At 40.8% G+C, this 19599-nt stretch overlaps 1 protein-coding gene across 4 annotated transcripts in view; it reads right to left on the reverse strand.

Annotated features, from left to right (window-relative positions):
- The window catches only part of LOC122970787 (putative uncharacterized protein MYH16), a 59697-nt gene that overhangs the window by 2089 nt on the left and 38009 nt on the right, over positions 1–19599 (reverse strand). For all 4 annotated transcript variants that reach the window (XM_044337038.1, XM_044337035.1, XM_044337034.1 and 1 more), the window contains exons 7-22: positions 12781–12837; positions 7423–7509; positions 6592–6837; positions 6357–6474; positions 5142–5269; positions 4805–5001; positions 4583–4715; positions 4279–4495; positions 4063–4199; positions 3113–3216; positions 2748–2940; positions 2459–2662; positions 2242–2367; positions 1969–2139; positions 1287–1487; positions 1027–1173 (exon numbers count right to left, since the gene is read on the reverse strand). In XM_044337038.1, coding sequence (XP_044192973.1) covers positions 1027–1173; positions 1287–1487; positions 1969–2139; positions 2242–2367; positions 2459–2662; positions 2748–2940; positions 3113–3216; positions 4063–4199; positions 4279–4495; positions 4583–4715; positions 4805–5001; positions 5142–5269; positions 6357–6474; positions 6592–6837; positions 7423–7509; positions 12781–12837 — 2466 coding nt within the window. The remainder of the gene's footprint in view (positions 1–1026; positions 1174–1286; positions 1488–1968; positions 2140–2241; positions 2368–2458; positions 2663–2747; positions 2941–3112; positions 3217–4062; positions 4200–4278; positions 4496–4582; positions 4716–4804; positions 5002–5141; positions 5270–6356; positions 6475–6591; positions 6838–7422; positions 7510–12780; positions 12838–19599) is intronic.

Consider the following 19599-nt stretch of genomic DNA (forward strand, 5'->3'; position numbering starts at 1 on the left):
CACATTTTTGTATAATGAATACATTTCTTTAGATACTTTTAAATGCATTTTGTTGTTAATACATCTGTACTTTTACTTAAGGTATGATTTTGAATGCAGGACTTTAACTTTTGATGGAGTATTTTTATAGTGATATTGCTACTTTTACTTAAATAAATGATTAGGATATCACTGCATACCACTTATACTCTTTTTTTCTGCACATGGCTCAGAGGTGCTGTGCAAGGAGTTACTGCAATTTGATTCTACTTATACGTCTTCACACTCTTTTTGTTTCAATCTTTTGACAAAAATTAAACTTCAGAATAACTATGAAGGTGAATACACTGCAACATCAGGGATGCAGCTAAAGTAAATAGACTATAACAGTACAGAAGTTTGTTCATTTAAACAGGACCGCCACGCTAATGTCAGCATGCTAACATGCTCACAATGACAATGCTAACATGCTGATATTTAGCAGGTATAATGTTTACCATGTTCACCATCTTGGTTTAGCATTTTAGCATGCTAACATTTGTCAATTAGCATTAAACACAACCTACAGCTGAGGTTGATGGGAATGTCATTAGTTTTGCAGGTATCTGGTTATAAACTAAAGTATCGGACAAACTAAAGGTTTGACAGGCTGATGGCGCTAGAGGAAAAGATTGCACCAATCATCCTGAGGGTGACATGAATGTGTACACCAAACTTCACAGCAATCCATCCAATAGTTGTTGAGATATCTTACTTAAAAACAAAAATGTGCACTCATGGAGGTAAAGTCAGAGGGTCAGTAAGATTCGATGTGTGTGAACCATGAATATCTGTACAAAATTTAACTCCAGTAGTTGCCATTAAATTTTGTTTTAACTGCAGACTTCCTGAAGGTCAGCAGCAACTGTGATGATAGTGAACAAAACATACTAAAGACCATATGTGTCACATCAGAATCCCACTAGGCTGTAGTAGATGACATCCTATTCCATATACAGCTATTTGATAGGTAAGCAGTTTGCCTCTCAGCAGGCCCAGGTTACTTACAGAGGAGTATCCTTTACCAAAGCTGCCTCTGTTCTTGGTCCTGATCTTGGTGAGTGCTGACTCAGCGATGTCAGCTCGCTCCTCAGCGTCATCCAGCTCATGGACTGTCTTCCTGTACTTTGCCAAGTTCATGTTAGCTTGTTCCTCCTGCAATATAAACAAATTGCATGTGATTAAAACATCAAGTGATATGTACTGTAGGTCAAATGCACTGTGGGTCAGTGTAGGTGTGTTTTGAGTCAGAGGACGAGGTGACGTACAGCCTCTTCCACTTGTCTCTTGTAGGCCTTCATCTTGTTCTGCAGCCTCTCCACCAGCTCCTGCATCCTCTGCTGGTTCTTCTGGTCCTCCTCGGACTGGAACAGCAGCTCCTTCAGCCGGCGCTCATTCTTCCTGAGCGTCTTCACCGTCTCAGCGTGCCGCTTCTGCTCCGAGTCCAGCTCCAGCTCCAGCTCCTTCACCTGCACACAGACACACACACACACACACATCAGAGTGTGGACATGCAGACTTTGCTATTCTTTGAGCCTTAACAGTAATTTGGCTTAAAATGTAAAATATACAGTTAGTCCACTAGTTAAGTAAAATACTAAAACACAGTCTGGATTTAAGTTTTGATATTTCTTGGCTGGGACCAGTAACTTCCTGGAGTCTCAGCTGGTTGCCAGGCAACTGACTCTGGCAAAGAAATAACTTGGCATATAATTCAGTGAGGAAAAAACTTCGGAAGAAATTTTGTTTTTCTAGATTTTTTTTTTTTTTTTTTGTGCAGAAGTAGAAGTTTTGGCCCAAACAAAAGGTCAGAGAGGTAACCAACATTATTAGACATCATCCTGTGGGGATGATAAATATTAATATCAGATTTCTTGGCAATCGGCTAGTAGATGTTGACATTTATTGCTTTGAATCAACGTGCTGACAACATGTTTTTTGACTCTGTACCTTTGCCTCCAACTTCTGGATGATCTTCTTGCCTCCTTTCAGAGCCATCTGCTCGGCCTCGTCCAGCCTGCTGCTCATGTCTTTGATCTGGGCCTCCAGACCTTTCTTCACTCTCTCCAGGTGAAGCGTGTGCTCCTGCTCTAGACGCAGCTCCTCCCCCACTCGCGCCAACTGACACAATCACACCATCCAATCAAAACATTATTTCACAAAACTGAATGAAACTCTACTGCAAGTTACAGTTATTCATATCAGGCGTCTGGTGTGTTTTACCTCACAGCCGGCCTTCTTGGCCTTGTCTGTGAATCCTCTGAACTCCCCCTGCAGCTCCTCGTGCTCCTGCTGCAGAGCCTGGAGATCCACCTCCAGCTTCCTCCTCCCACTCAGAGCCGACTGGAACTGAACACACAGGTATGAAGAAGACATGAGTACGGATCAGATCAGGCTTTCAGTGTCTGCAGGACACCACAGCAAAGAGACCATATATCACCTGGTTGTTGAGGTCACTGTATTTCTCGTTGGCGTCCTGCAGCTCTGTCTCCAGGACCTTACGGGCCCTCTCTGCGCTCTCCAGGGCTGACCGCGTCTCCTCACCCTCACTGACCAATAGGGTGCAGCGTCGTTCCAGGGCTGCCTGCTCCTCCCTGCGCTCCTCATGGCTGCGCACCTCCTCCTCCAGCTGAACCTGTAGCTCCTGGGACAGAAGGGGACAGATTGTGTGATTGTCTCTGTGAAGCAGACTTGCTGTAAAGAAAAAAACCTTACGTTATCAATCAAACCTTGATCTGCTGCTGAGCCTTCTTGCTGTTCTTGCTGAGCTCTGCGTTGTTCTTGGTGAACAGGTCCACCTGCAGCTCCAGTTCATTGATGTCGGCCTCCAGTTTCTTCTTCAGCTTCAGCCCCTCTGCTCTGCCTTTCACCTCCACATCCAGACTGGCCTGCAGGGACTCCAGCGCCCTCTGGTGGCTTTTTCTGACAGAGGAGCAGGACAGAGGCCGTGCAGATGTGTTGTTGCAAAGCAGGGTTTGAAGGAAGGAAAAGTCTTACCTCTAAAGTACTTTGTTGAAGGAATAAAGGGAAACAGAGGACAGGAAGAGAGTTAGTGCTGTGGATGAGGAAAGTGTCACTGAGAGAGATGAGGTACCTCGCAGCTTCGATCTCTTCCTCCTTCTCCTGAAGTCTGCGTTCCAGGTCTCCTCTAGCCTGAGACAACTCCAGCTGCAGCCTCAGCACCTTGGTCTCCTCAGCCTGGGAGAACAGGGAAATAATTCATCATGATTATATTAATCACTGATCCAGAACTAAATTATACTGTCTGCGAAGGCAATGGAAATATTTATCTATTCCCAAATATTTTTAGAAAGAGATCTTTGACGAATGAAGGTTTCAGAAAGAACAATGATTTGGGTGCATCATGGGAAAGATGGAGGGCTGGTTGATGAGTTTTTACAGAGAAATGAGTCAGACAAATCAGAATAAATAAACAACCATCAATACATCATATACAAAAAGACCAACATCAGAACCACTTATCACATGTATATTAAGTTCAAAAAAAATCTTTTAGCAACATAAATTTAGCTCTTAATTTGAATAGTTTTACACTTTTAACTATTTTTTCTTAATGACATATGTCTTCTTGTGTTTAATGTGCTTTATGTGAGAATGTTTTTTTCTTTTGTTGAAATGTCTGTAAAGGACTTATTTTTGAGTTGAGTGTCTCATGTGTGTTTGTGTAGTCTGTTCTCTTCCCAGGTCTCCATGGCGATGGAGGTCGCATGGCTATCCCTATTCTGTTTTTGGTGTCCTCCTGATCACATTCTTCATATATGTTACTAGTTTATATATAATTTTGTCATCCTGTTTGTCCATGCTGTATTTCTGTAATTTAGTTTTAATCTATTGCATGTCTGTACGTTCTTGGAGAGGGATCCCTCTTCTGTTGCTCCTCCTGAAGTTTTTTCCATTTTTTCCCCTATTAAAGTTTTTTTGGGGGAACTTTTTCTCCTTTGAATTTCACAGTTTTGTGATTTGTGATATTGTGCTATATGAAAAAATTTGACTTGACTTGACTGATTTACTGAAGTTGCGTACCTCTAAAGCTGCCTCAGACTCTTCCAGTGAGGCCTGTAACTCCTCTTTTTCCATCTCGATCTTCTTTTTTGCTTTCTGGAGCTCGTGGACACTCTTACCTCCATCTGACAGCTGGTCTGTGAGGTCAGCTATCTCCTCTGTAAGACATACACACATTAATTGATCCGTGGTTACAATCATCTGCTATTTGTGAGGCTAAAATTCATATTCTTGTACCCTGGTAGGCCTTGTTTTCCCTGCGTAAAGCCTCCAGCTGCTCCAGAGACTCCTCATGTGTCGTCTTCAGTTTGAAGAGCTCGCTGGCGTGTTGCCTGCTCTCCTTCTGGCAGCCCTCCACCTCGGCCACCAACTCCTCACACTTCTGCTTCCAGTCTCCGAGCTGCTTCTCTAGCACCCGCTGCTTCTTATCCAGAGCCTGCCCACAGCTGCTGGCCTGAGAGAAGGAACACGATGCTCAAACACAATAATCAAGGGAAGTTTTTAGAGTGGTAACACTCATATAATGCGCTTGATGTTCTACCTTCTCCAGGTCCATGCAGAGCTCCTCCACTTCTCCCTGCAGCCTCTGTTTGGTTTTCTCCAGGGAGGAACATTTGGCCTGGGTAGCTTCCACAGCCTCCTCTGCCTCCTGTAGCCGTGATGCCAGCTTCTTCCTGCAGCACACACATTATTTGCACCACTGATATACATTTCTGATTTTTTCAAGGTCATCTCAAATGAGACCAGTATCAACTTGACGTACTTGGTGTCCTCCAGCTCGTCGGCGTGCTGGATGGCGTCGGCCTCATGTTTGGTCCTCCAGTGTGTCACCTCACTGTTGAGTTTGGAGACAAGGCGCTGCAGCTCCTGCTTGCTCTCCTGCTCCTCCTCCAGCTGCTCCTTCAGCACCTCGCACTCCTGCCGCACTGAGTTCAGACTGCCGCTGACCGTCTGCTTACACTGCCAACCACACCACAGAGAAACAGTGTGAACATGTTACGTTTAGTGGAAAAACGGCCACATTAAAGCCTTTTTGTCATTTTATTTTCACGCTGAATATTTTCTATTTCATGATTCCATAGTGAGTTCAAAACACCGACCTTGACCTCCTCGTCCAACTGTTTCTTGAGCTCCTCCAGTTGCGACTGGAGCACGGTCTTGGAGCGGCTCAGCTGGCTGGCTCTGCCTTCCGCCTCCTCCATCTGTCGACTCACGTCTGCGTTATCAGCTGACAGAACACACAGAACACTGATTAACGAGACATTGTAGCATAATTTGAAGCACTAAATAAAAGAAAAAAGCAAATTGTGATTTTTTTGTTCCTCTTGAAACTGTTTGGTTACAACAGTAGATACAGAGTATAAAATAGCAAGGACATTTGAGAACATTATCTTCTTGCATTACACACTGGGAGTGTGGTGTTAGAAAGACATGGGCCTTTATTATCCAGGGAGGGTCTAATAAAAAGGCTCTCATGAGTTCAGCACCAGTTTTGGAGCTTTAACCATGTTAGGGACTAAAAGTCAGTCATTTTTGACAGCACACTTTTAAATTAATAGTTTTGGGAATATTGTTTATTTACTTTTTTGCAGAGGGTTAGATCACAGGACAATATCTCTCTCATGTCTGTCCTTTAAATATGAAGCTAGAGCCAACAGGTGATTAGCTTAGCTTAGCATAAAGATTGAAAACATTGGGAAACAGGTAACCTGGCTCTGCCCAAAGCTCAAAAATATACCTATTAACACATGTTAAGCTCACCAATGAACAGGTTTTATCTTGTGTGTTTGATCTGTACACAAAACGAATCAAGACTCCAGGAGGTCACTGCATCCGGAAAGTTCCAGCTAGTAACTCCCTGTAAAACCACTCGGGTGGTTTTTAAATTTCGATTTTAACACAGATGAAAAAACAAGATATATCATATGAAACAGTGACCTTTGAGAGGCATATTTTTGAGTTTTGGCAAGAGCCAAGCTAGCTGTTTCCCCCTGCTTTCAGTCTTTATGCTAAGCTAGGCTAATCGAATCCTGGCTCCTGCTCCACAGTTATCGCACAACCATGAGAGTGGTATCAATCTTCTCATCTAACTCTCAGCAAGACAGTGAATAACCATATTTCCCAAAATGTCAAACTATTCTTTATCTCTGACTGTGTTTTGCTCTCTGAAGTTACCGTATATACTCACTCATACCCCAGAAAAACTGTCAGTGAATCTGTTTAATGGCTAGAACAAATATAATATTAAGATTGAATATAATTGTCTTAGGAACACTGGTAAGAATCTATCTTTAATGGGTCTAACATTAGTGTACCTGTGAGTCTGTTCTTGGCCACGCTGAGCTCGGTGAGTGTCCTCTGCAGGTCGTCTCCTCTCCTGTTGGCCTCAGACAGCTGCTCCTCCAGCTTCTTTATCTGGCTGTCTGAAGATGTCTGCAGCACAACACAAATAGATCAGCACACGTTATGTTACAGTCACAAGTAACATAAGCCTGACATTACTGGCTTGTTAGAAATCTAACTCTTGTCCATGTGACCTAACTTCCCGACCTTGGCTTTCTGCAGACTGTCCAGTGAAGCGGCCAGCTCGTCCACCTCCATCCTCAGCTTCTGCTTCTCCTTCTCCAGTTTGGCCCTGGCCCGCTGCAGTGCCTCACACTGGTCGCTCAGTTCCACCATGGCATCGCTGTGCCGTTTCCTCAGCATCACAGCTAGCGCTTCAGACTGGACAGAGGTCTCCTCCAGGTCTCGCCTCAGACGCTGGAGCTCGGCCTCTCGCTTCTTGTTCACCTCTATCTGTTCATCACATTAAGGCAGTGTTTAAAGGCCTTTATTTAAGGCAACATGATGTAAAAGCAAAATATCTAACATTTGTACAACTCTCTGCTGCTTTGGAAAAAAATTATACCCGACAAGAGTTTTAATTGCAGAATCAGACTAAACTTACAGTACTATTTTCTTGCCAAAAAACAAAAACAAAAACAAACAGTTTATCCATCTCTGGCTATAGCGCTCATTGCCAGGCAACCTCACTGTTCTAGCACGCAACCAACCCTAAAACCAACAATTATCATTTTACATCTCTGTTTGTTTACAAATTAAACAAATGAGATACAATGTGTTCATTAGTAAGCTTTAGAGGTTGATAGACATATTTTTGAACTTGGGACTGAATGAGGCTAGCTGTTTCCCCCTGCTTCCAGTCTTTACGCTAAGCTAGGCTAATTGTCTCACAGCTCTAGCTCTGTACTTAACGCGCAGACATGGGAGTGGTATCAATCTTCTCATCTAACTCTTGAGAGGAAACTGTATATGTGTTTTTCCCATTCTTTTAGTGATGTAAAGTGTGTTTGTGTTTGCATTAGAATGCATGTAGTTTACCTGCGAGGCAGTGACCCCTCCTTCTTCTTCCAGTCGGTCAGTGAGATCATCCAGTTCTCTGGATAGATCTGCTCTCTGCTTCTCCACCTGCCAAACACAAGGCAGTTCAAGAGTGGAAATGGACATAAAGTGTACAAATGTGTTCAAATTTATTAGAATCTTCCAAGATGTTGTGTGTCAGGATACAGGAAATAAATTTACTGATGAGTGGACTGATCCTCTGGATTCATGTTAATGTAAAATTGTAAAATAGTATATTAAAAGTTTAAGCAGACAGTGAGATAGACAGGCAAAAGACTGCTTTGTTCACCTATTTTGGCCCAAAAGCAGTCCCACCTCCTGGCACAGGATATTTAACCACCAGGGGATCAGCATGACTGACAGCACACAATAGGAAGTGATCTTTCTAGAGGTCAGAGGTCAGGAGAGCAGCTTGTATCCAGTCAGAGCAATACAGAGGTTAACTGCTGTCACACAGTCTAAATATTATCTATGAGATTCTGTTTCCTGTGTATGTTATCCAATGTTAGCTCTGGTCACTGCTAAATATCCTATAAAGTGGAGCCCTGCTTCTTTCAGTCTTGCTTTTGTTGATGTGGTGTTTGGTTTCAATTTAGATGAGACATTACAGATTTAGATTTAGCAAGCTAAGAGATGTATGGTCTTGGGGATAAACTGAAAATCATCTTTAAAAGCTGCATTTTTCAAAACATGGTAGTAACTGCTTACATAACAAGCAACACAACAGTGACATTTTATCACTTTATAAAGATATTATGGCTAAAATGTCAGCATTTACAGCAGCCTATTTACACATACACTAGACCCGGAGTGATGTTAGCATTTATTTAGAGTCCAATGTTCACTCTTTTTACACTGTTTCTCGTCTCCACCAACTCCAGAGAGAAATATGTCCCTTCAGCAGCTAAATGCTCCACTGTGTAATATAAAATATTATGGCCTTGTGAGGTTGCTATCAGGGCTAACCTGTTAGCAAACTACTGCCTGGTTACACACACAACAGACATGGAGCAACATTTAGAGTCTCTGAGTTTCTGGCCACTTCACAAATGTAAGACCAATATTCACTCTCCTTTTAGCTCTGTTTCATCTCCACCAAGTCCTGGGAAATATTATATCTCACTCCTAAGTTGCTAAATGTTCCATTCTATGGAATTCCATATGCTAATTGCTAACTTTTTCTGTCTGCTGTTTGGATACTGGGCAGGTCGTTTTTTTGCTCCTGCTCCCTGTGGCTGGAAATGAGTTTGATGAGAGCAGTTAGGCTGAACCAAACATTAAACGTAGGCTGTAAAACCAAAACAATGAGCTGAAAGACACTAAAAATCTCCATTTAACTGAGGGAAAAAGCAGAGTCCTTTCAGATGATACATGACATCATTTGATCCACTGTTCATATAAAAATATTGACTAGTGCAGCTTTAATTTAAAACTAACTGGAGGTCGGAACATGTTGCATATGGGCTTTATTATATATTATATATTAATTCTCAATACTACACCAAGACCCTGAACCTTAACTTATTCATGAAGTAATGTAATCAGATGTATCAAAACAGTTTCTCAATATTAGTGCTATTTTTAAAAGTACTAACAATAACAATAGTTTCAGAGTAAGAATTATCACATTATTAATTTTGTACTTACTTTCGTGGATTTATAGAAAGAGTTTTATATACTGTACATATTTCATATTTCATGGATAAAATAAACCTGTTTTTTTTTTTAATATATGTATTATTTTATAATAATATAATATTGGCTATCCACATCTTAAAGATATAAATAGCTATAGGCTATCACACTCAAAATCGACACAGGCTTTACCAATATAATAAAACCTGATACCATATAAAACACAGTAAAAGTTAATATGTTACATCAAAAGAAATACAAAGTACATTTGTTGCATAGAAATTCAAAACAAATATATAAAGCTGCAAAAATGCTGATGTATAAATGATAAACTCCTTCTCACGCTCAAACATGGCACAGCACACATGGAGAGAGTTTATAATGTTGGGCCATTACACGCACAAACAGCCTGCGCTCTGTAGTTAAAAGCACTTGTTGTTTTTACACCAATCTTTTACAGCTGGTTTAAAGACAGCCGTAGATGTTGAGACTGGTCTGTAAAAAGCTGCAGTCAGGCCTCCCCGATAGAAGCAACACACCTCAGGCACAACAAGGGAAAACAGATGATACTCACTGGGGCCCTCCTCCTTAGAGTCCCCCTAGCCCCCTGCCCCAGCCCCACCCTCTGTGTCTACAACCTGGCTGTGTGTGAGGGGTTCACTCATCGCTCTCCTCCGCATTACTGACTGAGTCAACAGCTCCGCTGGATCAGCACCACCCGACACCACTCACTCCCGTTTACATGCTAATGGAGGGTCAGTGCACCCAAAGTCGCTTGGTGGAGGTAGAAGGAAGATTCATCTTCGTTTGCACAAGAGCGTGATGGAGTGGGAGTGTGTTCAGTATGTGCACACATGCCAGTGTGTGCTCCTTGTGTGCTTTCCACTATCCTATCAGTCTGTTCCTGTCCTCAGCCTCCAGTATGATGGAGGTCCTTCTCTGACCACAGCTGCATGACGACAGAATTTTACATGAGTTCATCCTGGAACTAACATCTAAATCTAATGGTGGTGTACAACAAACAGTTAATGTGTAATGACTTTAAAATTCATCTTTGTTTTCACTTCCAAATAATTGGTTTAGATGAACCCCATAACTTAAAAAAGGCATAATTTCAATTAAATTAATAATTGTCACAACTACTAAAATGGAAATTTCCTGTAATAACACCCTTGTAAGTCAGTGGAGGAACTCCAGTTGGGTTTGTACAAAAAATACACATAAGAATACACAAGTCTACTTCAGCCCAGCCTTCTTCTGTACCACTAAAATGTGTAGAGAAAGAATTGTTGACAAAGTCACAACAAGGCAATGTTTGGTACTGTACTGGATTTCAGCTAACATGAGGGTTGAGTAGTTAAAGAGTTGTTTCACCCAAATCGTGAAAACAAAAACAATTGTCACATATGTATGTCTAGTGGCATCTAGCTGCAGATACAGTAGTTTGTGCAATGAAAGCTGTAACCAAAGTAACCAATACATTGTTTCTGGATACATTCTGAATACATACTATTACTGTTGAATTATGTAAATGTAATTTTTCTATAGTCTTAGCAGCACAAATTCTCTTCTCCTCCATTGTATTCTGTTGGAGGCAGAAATCTCAGAGGTGCAAATGAAATCACATCTATATGAATGACTAAGTTTTTATTTATTTAGATGAACTAACCCTTTAATGACAACATTTTGGGGTGTTCAATCAGTTGATGAACTGTTAAAGCAGCATATTTATATTAACACTGGATCAAATTACTATGTGTTATGTTAAAGGGGCCGCTCATAGTGACAAACCCACAGAGACTTATCACCATCTCTGCAGTTCCCTCGACTCTACTGAGTGTTTTAGCATCTCTCAGCTCATTGTTTTGGTTTTACAGCCCACAACTTTACTGTTTTGGTTCAGTCTCACTGGTCTCTTTAGCCTTGTTTCCAATAGCAACAGGCAGCTGTTTTCAGTATGATGAACCCACTTTACACTACCTGTCCAGCAGACAAACAGCAGACATACAAAGTTAGCAACTAGCAGCTAAAGTTCCAGATGTTCTCATGAGTGGGTGGATCAAAACTGATCTGAAAGGAGAGAGAATATCAGACTTATATTCATCAGATGGCTGAAACATGACTCCAAATGAATGCTGATGTGGATGTGTGAACATGCAATAGTTTGCTAATACTAACCTGTGTGCAATATCAACTTTCAGCCTTAACATGGTAAAAGTTATTTTAAGCTTGTTTAGGAGTTCTGCCCCCATGTGGCCAAAAAACCTGATTGATGCAACTTTACAGTAAAATCTTTCTTTAGTTTAGTTTTTAGTTTGAGTTTAAATGGAAACTCTTTGCGTCACATAATAATTGAATGTTTCAGAGACTTTCCCATCTTGTCAAAATGTAAAAAAAATGATGTCATAAGTGTGTTTTCTTGAAGATTACATACTGTTTGATGACTACAGTATGTGTGCTTGCTATGTGTGTGTGTGTGTTCCTTAGTGATTGACAAACTCGACTGTACATGTATACGTGTGTGTGTGTGTGTGTATGTGTGTGTGTGTATGTGTGTGTATGTGTGTGAACCGACTGGCATTCCATTTGGGAGAAGATCCCTCGGAAAATAGTGCTGTCTGTCAGCCTCTATCTGCTGATGATATCTCCCCTGTGCGACCTGAGGAGCAGAGCTTAACAATAGCGAGCCTGTTTGCAGCAGAGGTATGTTGTATTTGAGCTCCTCTGAAGACGCAGGCTGTGGAACAGATAAAGACCTGCATGTCTCTGCCTGCCTCTTTCACCGCTCTGTGGCTTTTAGGGGTTGGGGGTGTGAAGGGGGGGCACCATTAGGGATACCACCCAGAGTGGGGAGAAGTGTGCAAAACACGCCCTCGGGCCTGCTGTCACTCTATTCAACACTCTGGGTGAAATATGTACCTTTGCATTTCTGCCTTTACCTACTGTAACATGGAAACTCTCAGTCTTAAGAGGGGCAACCAGGCTCTGTAGCTTAAATACACACACGCTTAAAGAGCGTCTCGTTTGAAACAACAAGCACTTGAAGCGCCCACCTTGGGAGATTAGCTTCATATGAACCAGGGATGCTGTCTGGAAACGCAGCTTTAAGCTTTTACATTACCAAGAATCTGTCTTGGAAACTTCTCTGTGGTAAAAAGGAAGGTGAAAAAAACATCCTGTTCTTCCGATTTGCTTCTAGGAGCGAAGCGAGGGAGATTACAAGAAACAGAAGGTGCACTGGTGTGTGTGTGTGTGTGTGTGTGTGTGTGTGTAGAGAAAGATTGGGAAAAATAAGAAATAAGAAAGAGGAAAAAGGATGTTGGGGCTCCCTCGACGCCTCTGGGGTTGCCCTGTATGTTAATCAGAAACACAAGGTCTCTCCCCCCTGAGTTTATTATCACAGGTGCAGATAGTTTGGGGTGACCAGAGGCGCAGCACCGACACACGTACCCCACCGGCTGCCAACACATCAGCAACCTTTTTTCTCTTTTTCAATGTTCCTCCCAGTCCACAAACAGCTCTCAACACCACAGACGTGAATGTTACAGCAGCAGAGACGAGCTCATTCCAGAGCCGCTGGCATCCTCTTATCTGCCTTGCAGCCTGACAGACATTTAAGGCTCATCTGCTCTTTGTTTGATTTAGGGAGAGGTGAGAGGTGAGTCTTTATGTTATACTGTGTCTTATAGTTGTGTATCATACCTTGGCTCTCATGGCCCGCTCAGCCTCCAGCTCCTCCTCCAGCTCCTCAATGCGAGCCTGAAGAGAGACAGAGTTCGTGTTGAGATGGATTTGAATAAGAAGAAAATAACAGTCTGCTTTCACTAAAATATGAAATATGACTAGAACATCGGAGGTCGGGCTGTTATCCTCTGGTTTCACAGTGCCTATATCATTCTGACAGAGAACAAATGGGGCGTCACCTCCGCAGATTGTTTGCTATTTCAGGGCAGCACTTGTGTGGTGAGGCCGCTTCATGCGCTCTGCTTTCCCTGGGGATTTGACACGCCTCTGGCTTTTTCCTCAGGTAGCAATTTAGAGCAAGAATGTCTGTGGCCACCGTCATTATCTGTATTCTGACCCAGGGCTGGGTCTGCTATGTCTGGTCAGCGAGACAAAAAAGCATCAATGCCATTTTCCTGACATTCGAGGAATCTGCTTTATGTTTTGGCTTTCTTTTGGTTCGACATTCCTGGCTGACATTCAGTGATGCTTTCCAAAGTCTGAATTTACAGTGTGGTAGTCATCATAATCTGATCATAATAATTATATCTAATTCATTATTAAAACTATGTTTTATGGTCTCTGCTGCTATCTTGGCCTGGACACTCCTGTCCCTTCCTGCTTAAATTAAGTCTTATATATAGAATATAAAAAGTTAAATAAAATATTAAATGATAATATTTTGGTGACTCTTTAATCCACCTATGTAGCATCTGTAAGCACCAGTATATAAACAATTTCACACATTTCTTTCAACTCGTTTGTACATGTGAAAATCATTCACAAGTGTTTAAATTGTTTAGAAATATGTTTAAACTTCTTATGACATCATTATATATGACTCTGTTATACTGTGTTTATTGCTGTTATAATGCATTATTAAATTGTTTATGTTATTAACTGTTTATACAACTTACAGATGATTAATAGGAGGTGTACAAGTTCTTTATAAAAACATTATTAAACACTTAATAAATGCCCTTATAGTTGCTCATAATTACTTCATAATGTTATATATAAACAATTCATTACTTGTTTATTCACTGCTTATAAATCGTAAATATGTGAGTTACAATAAAGTGTTACTAACATGGTTGTAAACCAGAAACCAAACCAAACTAATTTTAAAAAATGTATATATTTTTTCCTGCGGTGAACAAAAACTCACTGCTGCTTGTTACAATACATAAAAGTACTGGTTGCAATCAGTTCAGCTAATGTAACTAATTTCATTTACTCAAGTACAGCACTTAAGTAAATTTTGAGATACTAATTCAGATTTTACATACAAAATGTAAAATGATCTTAGAATATGAAAAATATGATGCAATGTTATAGATAAAACTACCAAACAGGATATAAAGTAATTCAATTTAGCTCCAGCTAATACAACAGTCAAACAATACTTACACGTTAATATATTTAGAATTGTATTTGGCTGATGATAACATTTTCAATGCAGAACCTTTATTTGCACATTGTGGTATTGCTACACTGAATTAAGTAAAGGATGTGAATACTTCCTCCACAACTGGTTACAATATTTGTATAACCATTTATGTGAGACCAACAAAACTGCACCTGAAGTGTGACTACATCCTCTGAATATTATTTTAGTCTGCTTCTGCTCCAACATTCAAAACAATTAGAATGATTCAACATAAATAAATCACCCGCAGCACATTTCTGTTAGCGTCCCCTCCACTAATCTCGTGCCAAAACCGCGTTTTGTACTGCTAATAAAAATTTATTGCTAGTTTCCCAACATAGCTGCATCCCTCCAAGTTGTGTCATGTTGTGTGTTATCTCCAGCTCCTATCTATGTCTCACTGTCAGGAAGTGTGTCTGACAAGGCGTGCAGCCCAGGGCCATTCACAGCAACAACACCTACACTCACTGATGTGGTGAAAGCCACTCAGCAGCTACATGGCGCTCACAGCTCCCCAGAACAGTCTACTATAAGACATTTTAGTGCAAAATAAGCACACATGGGCAAGGAATTACCTTGCAGTTGTACCATCTTTGATTCATTATCAATGCAAGGGAACTTAATCAAAATGCTTTAGAAATGTCCCACAATTGGCTTCAGACATCTCATGGTTTAATAACAAAAATAACATAAAATCATCAACTGCTTTTTTCAACTTTTTTTTTATAGGTTAAGCTTAAACCGATAGAAGGAATGAGTGAAATAAAATAACTCACATGCCAGCGCAGGACCTCTGCAGAGAGAACAGCCATGGTGAGGCAGCAGCAGCCCAACTGACTGACTGACTGACTGTCCCCCCCACACACACACACACACGCACACACAAGCGCACACACACACACTGTTGATCCCCTCCGGCATTTTACTGTCCACACCCCCTTATGCATGCACAGCCTCTTTCTCCCTTTCTCACACACACACACACACACACACATATACGCACACACACTGTTTCCTCACTCACATATCTGTTTCTTGTTAAATTTCTACTTTCCACAGCCTCAAACCAGCCTCAAAATAAATATTGTGGCTCTAATACAATTGTAGAAAACATAGTGTACTAACAGTGTGGAGAGCCAGACTGCATGGATAAATGCAATTTGGACTACTTATCTCTGGCAGTAAGGGTTTATATATTTATTTTATAAACACTTGTGCACTTTTCTAAATGAAATTTACTTTACTCTAAATTATCCCACACCAACTTTTTTTTTCATTGGAGCACTCTCGGAGCAATGTGGGGGAAATAACAAAATTAGCCCATCATTGCTGAGAATGGCTGGTGGGTTTGATCTCCATAATTGTATGTGCTTAAAGTTTTAGCTTTCTCTTTTCCCCCGCTGCACTCTGAAACCATCATAATTGTCCATGAATTGCAATCAGATGTGGCCTCATAGCTGATGTCTCCTCGCTTGTTATCTGAGGGGAAAGTCAGCGGCGTGGGCAGTTATATCCTGTGAGATCCCCCCAGTCGGTTGGAGGGGAAAACAAGAGCCAAACAATTGCACGCCCTGCCTTTGCACCATACACTGAGGATTTTAGACCCCCTGCTGATGCAAGTCCACCATACTGTCCACACATGCTCGCATTATTCAGGTCCCTGTATCAGTACTAGAATCTGCAGCTTTGTTCTTTTAAATGCCTTCAGATGGCAGTGTACGGCTTCCAGCAGCGAGTCATGGCTGTTTGATTGGCTGAAGAGATCGCCAGGTGACGACATGTCCTTTTTGACCTGGTCAAAGCCTTTTGGTGTAAGTGATGACGCAGGTCAAATCAGTGGTATTGGAAATGATGTGATGCCTGTTCAGCACATGTACACGTTGTACAAGAGAGATAAAGACATTTGAATGAGCAAGATATAATCTTTCAGCATCATCTGGACCCTTTAAATCAGACACTAGTTTTTCTCTATAAAATATATGGTCAAATATAAAACAAATGTATTATTAATATTTAATTGTGTTTCAGTTTTAAATGTGAGGTTAATGTATTGACTTCTTATCAAGACTTAGTCTACAGCCTTGCCAGCAGCTCTGTGAGGCTGTACTTAGGCAAAGTAGAGCCCTTAATGAAATGCTAACGTCAGCATGCTAGCATACGCACAATAACCATACTAATATGCTAAATATAATCAGGTATGATGTTTACCTTGTTCACCATGTTAGTTTAGTAAGTTAGCATGTTAACATTTGCTAATTAGCATGAAACACAAAGTACAGCTGAGGCTGATGGGAATGTCACTAGTTTTGCAGGTATTTGGACAAAGAATTGGACAAAATTAAATTTTGACCTGAAAGTTGTGCTAGATGAAAAGTCAGAAGATCACACAAGATATTGCAATAGTTGTACCAAATTTTATATTAATTCATTCAATAGTTGTTGAGATCTCTCCCTAAAAAAAAAAAGTCAACCTGCAGGGGGAGCTAGAGGAAAATCAGGGCATCACCAAAGTCGTTATGCTTCATCCTCTGGCGACCATTTACAAAATTTAATGGTAATCCATCAAATAATTGTTGAGATATTTCAGTCGGGACCAAAGTGGTGGTCACAGTGCTGACACCACCATTCCGAGAGCCATGCTGTTAAGCATGGTTAAAAATTAGTTTCAGATCCACTACAAGAAATGCATTGTTAAAATACAACAACACAGTGTTCAGTTCACTTTTAAAACACTAACTGAAATTTGGGGGGACAGTTGGACATTTTCAGACAGGCCAGTTTGCATTTGAGCTAATACACCACTCAGAAAGGAGCTAATGTTGGTCAGGGTCCAACACTGTGTGGACGTGTTCAAATTAATTTAATGGAATAGTCCAACATTTTGCAATGTAGGCTTATTTGATTTCTTTTTGCAAGTGAGATGAAAAGATTCATACCACTTTCATGTCTGTGGAAGCAGGGTGAAACAGCTAGCCTGACTCACTAATTATCATGTTGTATCTCGTTTGATCTGTACTCACAAACAGAAATGTAAAAATAACAATTTGTGGTTTTAAAGGAAGCTACTGTAACTGTTTCTTGATTAATGGTTATCCAAAAGTTCCAGCTGCATGATTCCAGTTTTTATGCTAACCTAGGCTAATCACGCTCTGGCTCACAGAGATTGGTAACAGTCTTTTAATCTCAATAATAAGCATATTTCCAAAATGTTGAACAATTCCTTTTACAACTTATTACAAAGTTCCACTTCTTGCTTAATGCTAAGCCTTTAGAAAAGTTTTCAGTGTATATACATTAGATAGAAAGCTATTTAGCAAATAATTTAGCATCCTGCTTGAGGAACCTGAAGGAAGCAAAAGATTTATCTTGTGAAAAAATAGTCTTTTCTAGTCTGTATGTAGTAGATTATTTGTGTTGCAAAAATTGAAATTCACCTTATTTTCTACAGTGCATGTTTTTAACAGAAAAACGTGCAAAACTTAAAGCTACACTAATCAATGTTTTCATATTAACAGTGGAACAAATGATTAGGAGTAATATGAAAGGGGTCACTCGTGGTGACAAACCCACAGAGATTCATCACCCAACTCTGCAGTTCTCCTCAGCTCTGTGGAGCGTTTTAGCATCTTTCAGCCCATTGTTTTGGTTTTGGTTTAATCTAACTGCTCTCATTAACAATGTTTGCAGCCAAAACAGACAACTGTTTATAAGAAAAATGCTATATTAGAGTATAGAGGGGCACTCCACTGTTAAAAACTACTGATTTGTTCAGTGACAAGGATGATACAGTATATCAAGTTCATTTGTGTTAATGTGTTGTTCAGTGAAAATCTCTTCTCCAAACGAATGCTAATTGTGATTTATGTCAGCTGAATGTGTGAATATGTTTGCTAACAAAAATCAATAACTGCTGCTTTAAAAAGTTGATTCGGAGTGACAGAGAAACTGTTTCTGGAAAGAGATGTTGTTGTTGATTTCTATCACTGCAGCGCAATCTTTAACACCTCCAGTGAAACATCTGGAAGAAACCAAACAGCCAGCAGGGTGATACTGAACTTTATCTTCTCCAATCTTGATGACCCTTTACAGCACAGTTGCAGTGTATAACTGCTTTACGATCATGTAATAAAACCACTAAGAGCATGGGGCAGTTGTAAGAAAGTAGCCATGAGGATTGCAGGCCTGTGACCCCCATGACACTCCCTTCGAGCAAACTGCTTTGAATTACAGCACGCTAGAAAGGGAGAGGCGGTTTCATCATGAAAGACAGACAAAGCTATCTCTTTGATTAAAGTTTGTGGACATATTCATGTGACCTTTACGTCAAAACCAGACTCAAGTGGGTGGTAGACGAGTTGGTCTGTCCACTCAGCTGGCTTGCTCGTCCACCTGCATTTTTATCAGTAGGAGGAGGAGAAAAGTCCACACACACACACACACACACACACACATGAACATGCAGACACACACATATAATGGCCTCATTGTAAGATAGGGAGAATGCCAAAGCTACAGTAAATGCGAAAACATGTCCACTCTCAAAGACGCACGGATCGCCTTTCACTCCTCCGATCAGAGACAAAGACACTATTTATTTCTCCCCCAATGAACCTCTGGACGAAACATCAGGTTCCCAGAGGCACTAGCAGTGTGAGGGAACAACACCTGAACCTTGAAATCACTATCTCCCAATGTCTCTCTCTATCACTGCCTCTTTCTGAATGCTTCTCTCGCTCTTTGTCGCAATCAGCAGCCTCACGCAGACAAAACACATTATCTGCAACATGCACCAGTGACGCAGATAAAAGCTCTCAGACTTGCTTGATCCCACTGGATGACACAGTAAGATTCAGGAGAAAGCCTCTGTATAAACATCAGTGTCTTCTGCTCAGTGGAAGACTAAACATCACAGTAAATAGAACACTAAAACCAATATAATCTAAATAATTAATGCTGTCTTATCTTAATTATTAAGGCCTTTCAAAAATCGTAATCTGAAAGATGGCCTTTTAAATGAAACTAAACATCTTTGGTGGTAGGCTGGTCATTGCTGTGGTGATTTTCCACATGCATTTCCCAAAAATTACTTCTTAATAATCAGTGTGGCCAGCACTTCAAGGATTTTTCCTTAGTTTTGTGGCTATTTCAGATTCAGTCGGTGGCACTCTTTTGTTCCACTGTTTAGGCCACAGTGGTTCTAGCCAGTATACCAGTCACAGTCACTGATCACTCCATGAAGCTGTGGGTTTCTCCACATGCAGAAGTGGTGTAACTGAGGCTCTAGTAAGAATGATACTGAGTATCCAAACAGTTTGTAGGGTTGTGTCTTTTCTGATTTATGTTTCCAAAACCAAAAACACATGCTCTAA

The sequence above is a fragment of the Thunnus albacares genome, chromosome 20 (genome assembly GCF_914725855.1).
Source record: "Thunnus albacares chromosome 20, fThuAlb1.1, whole genome shotgun sequence".
Classification (NCBI taxonomy): domain Eukaryota; kingdom Metazoa; phylum Chordata; class Actinopteri; order Scombriformes; family Scombridae; genus Thunnus; species Thunnus albacares.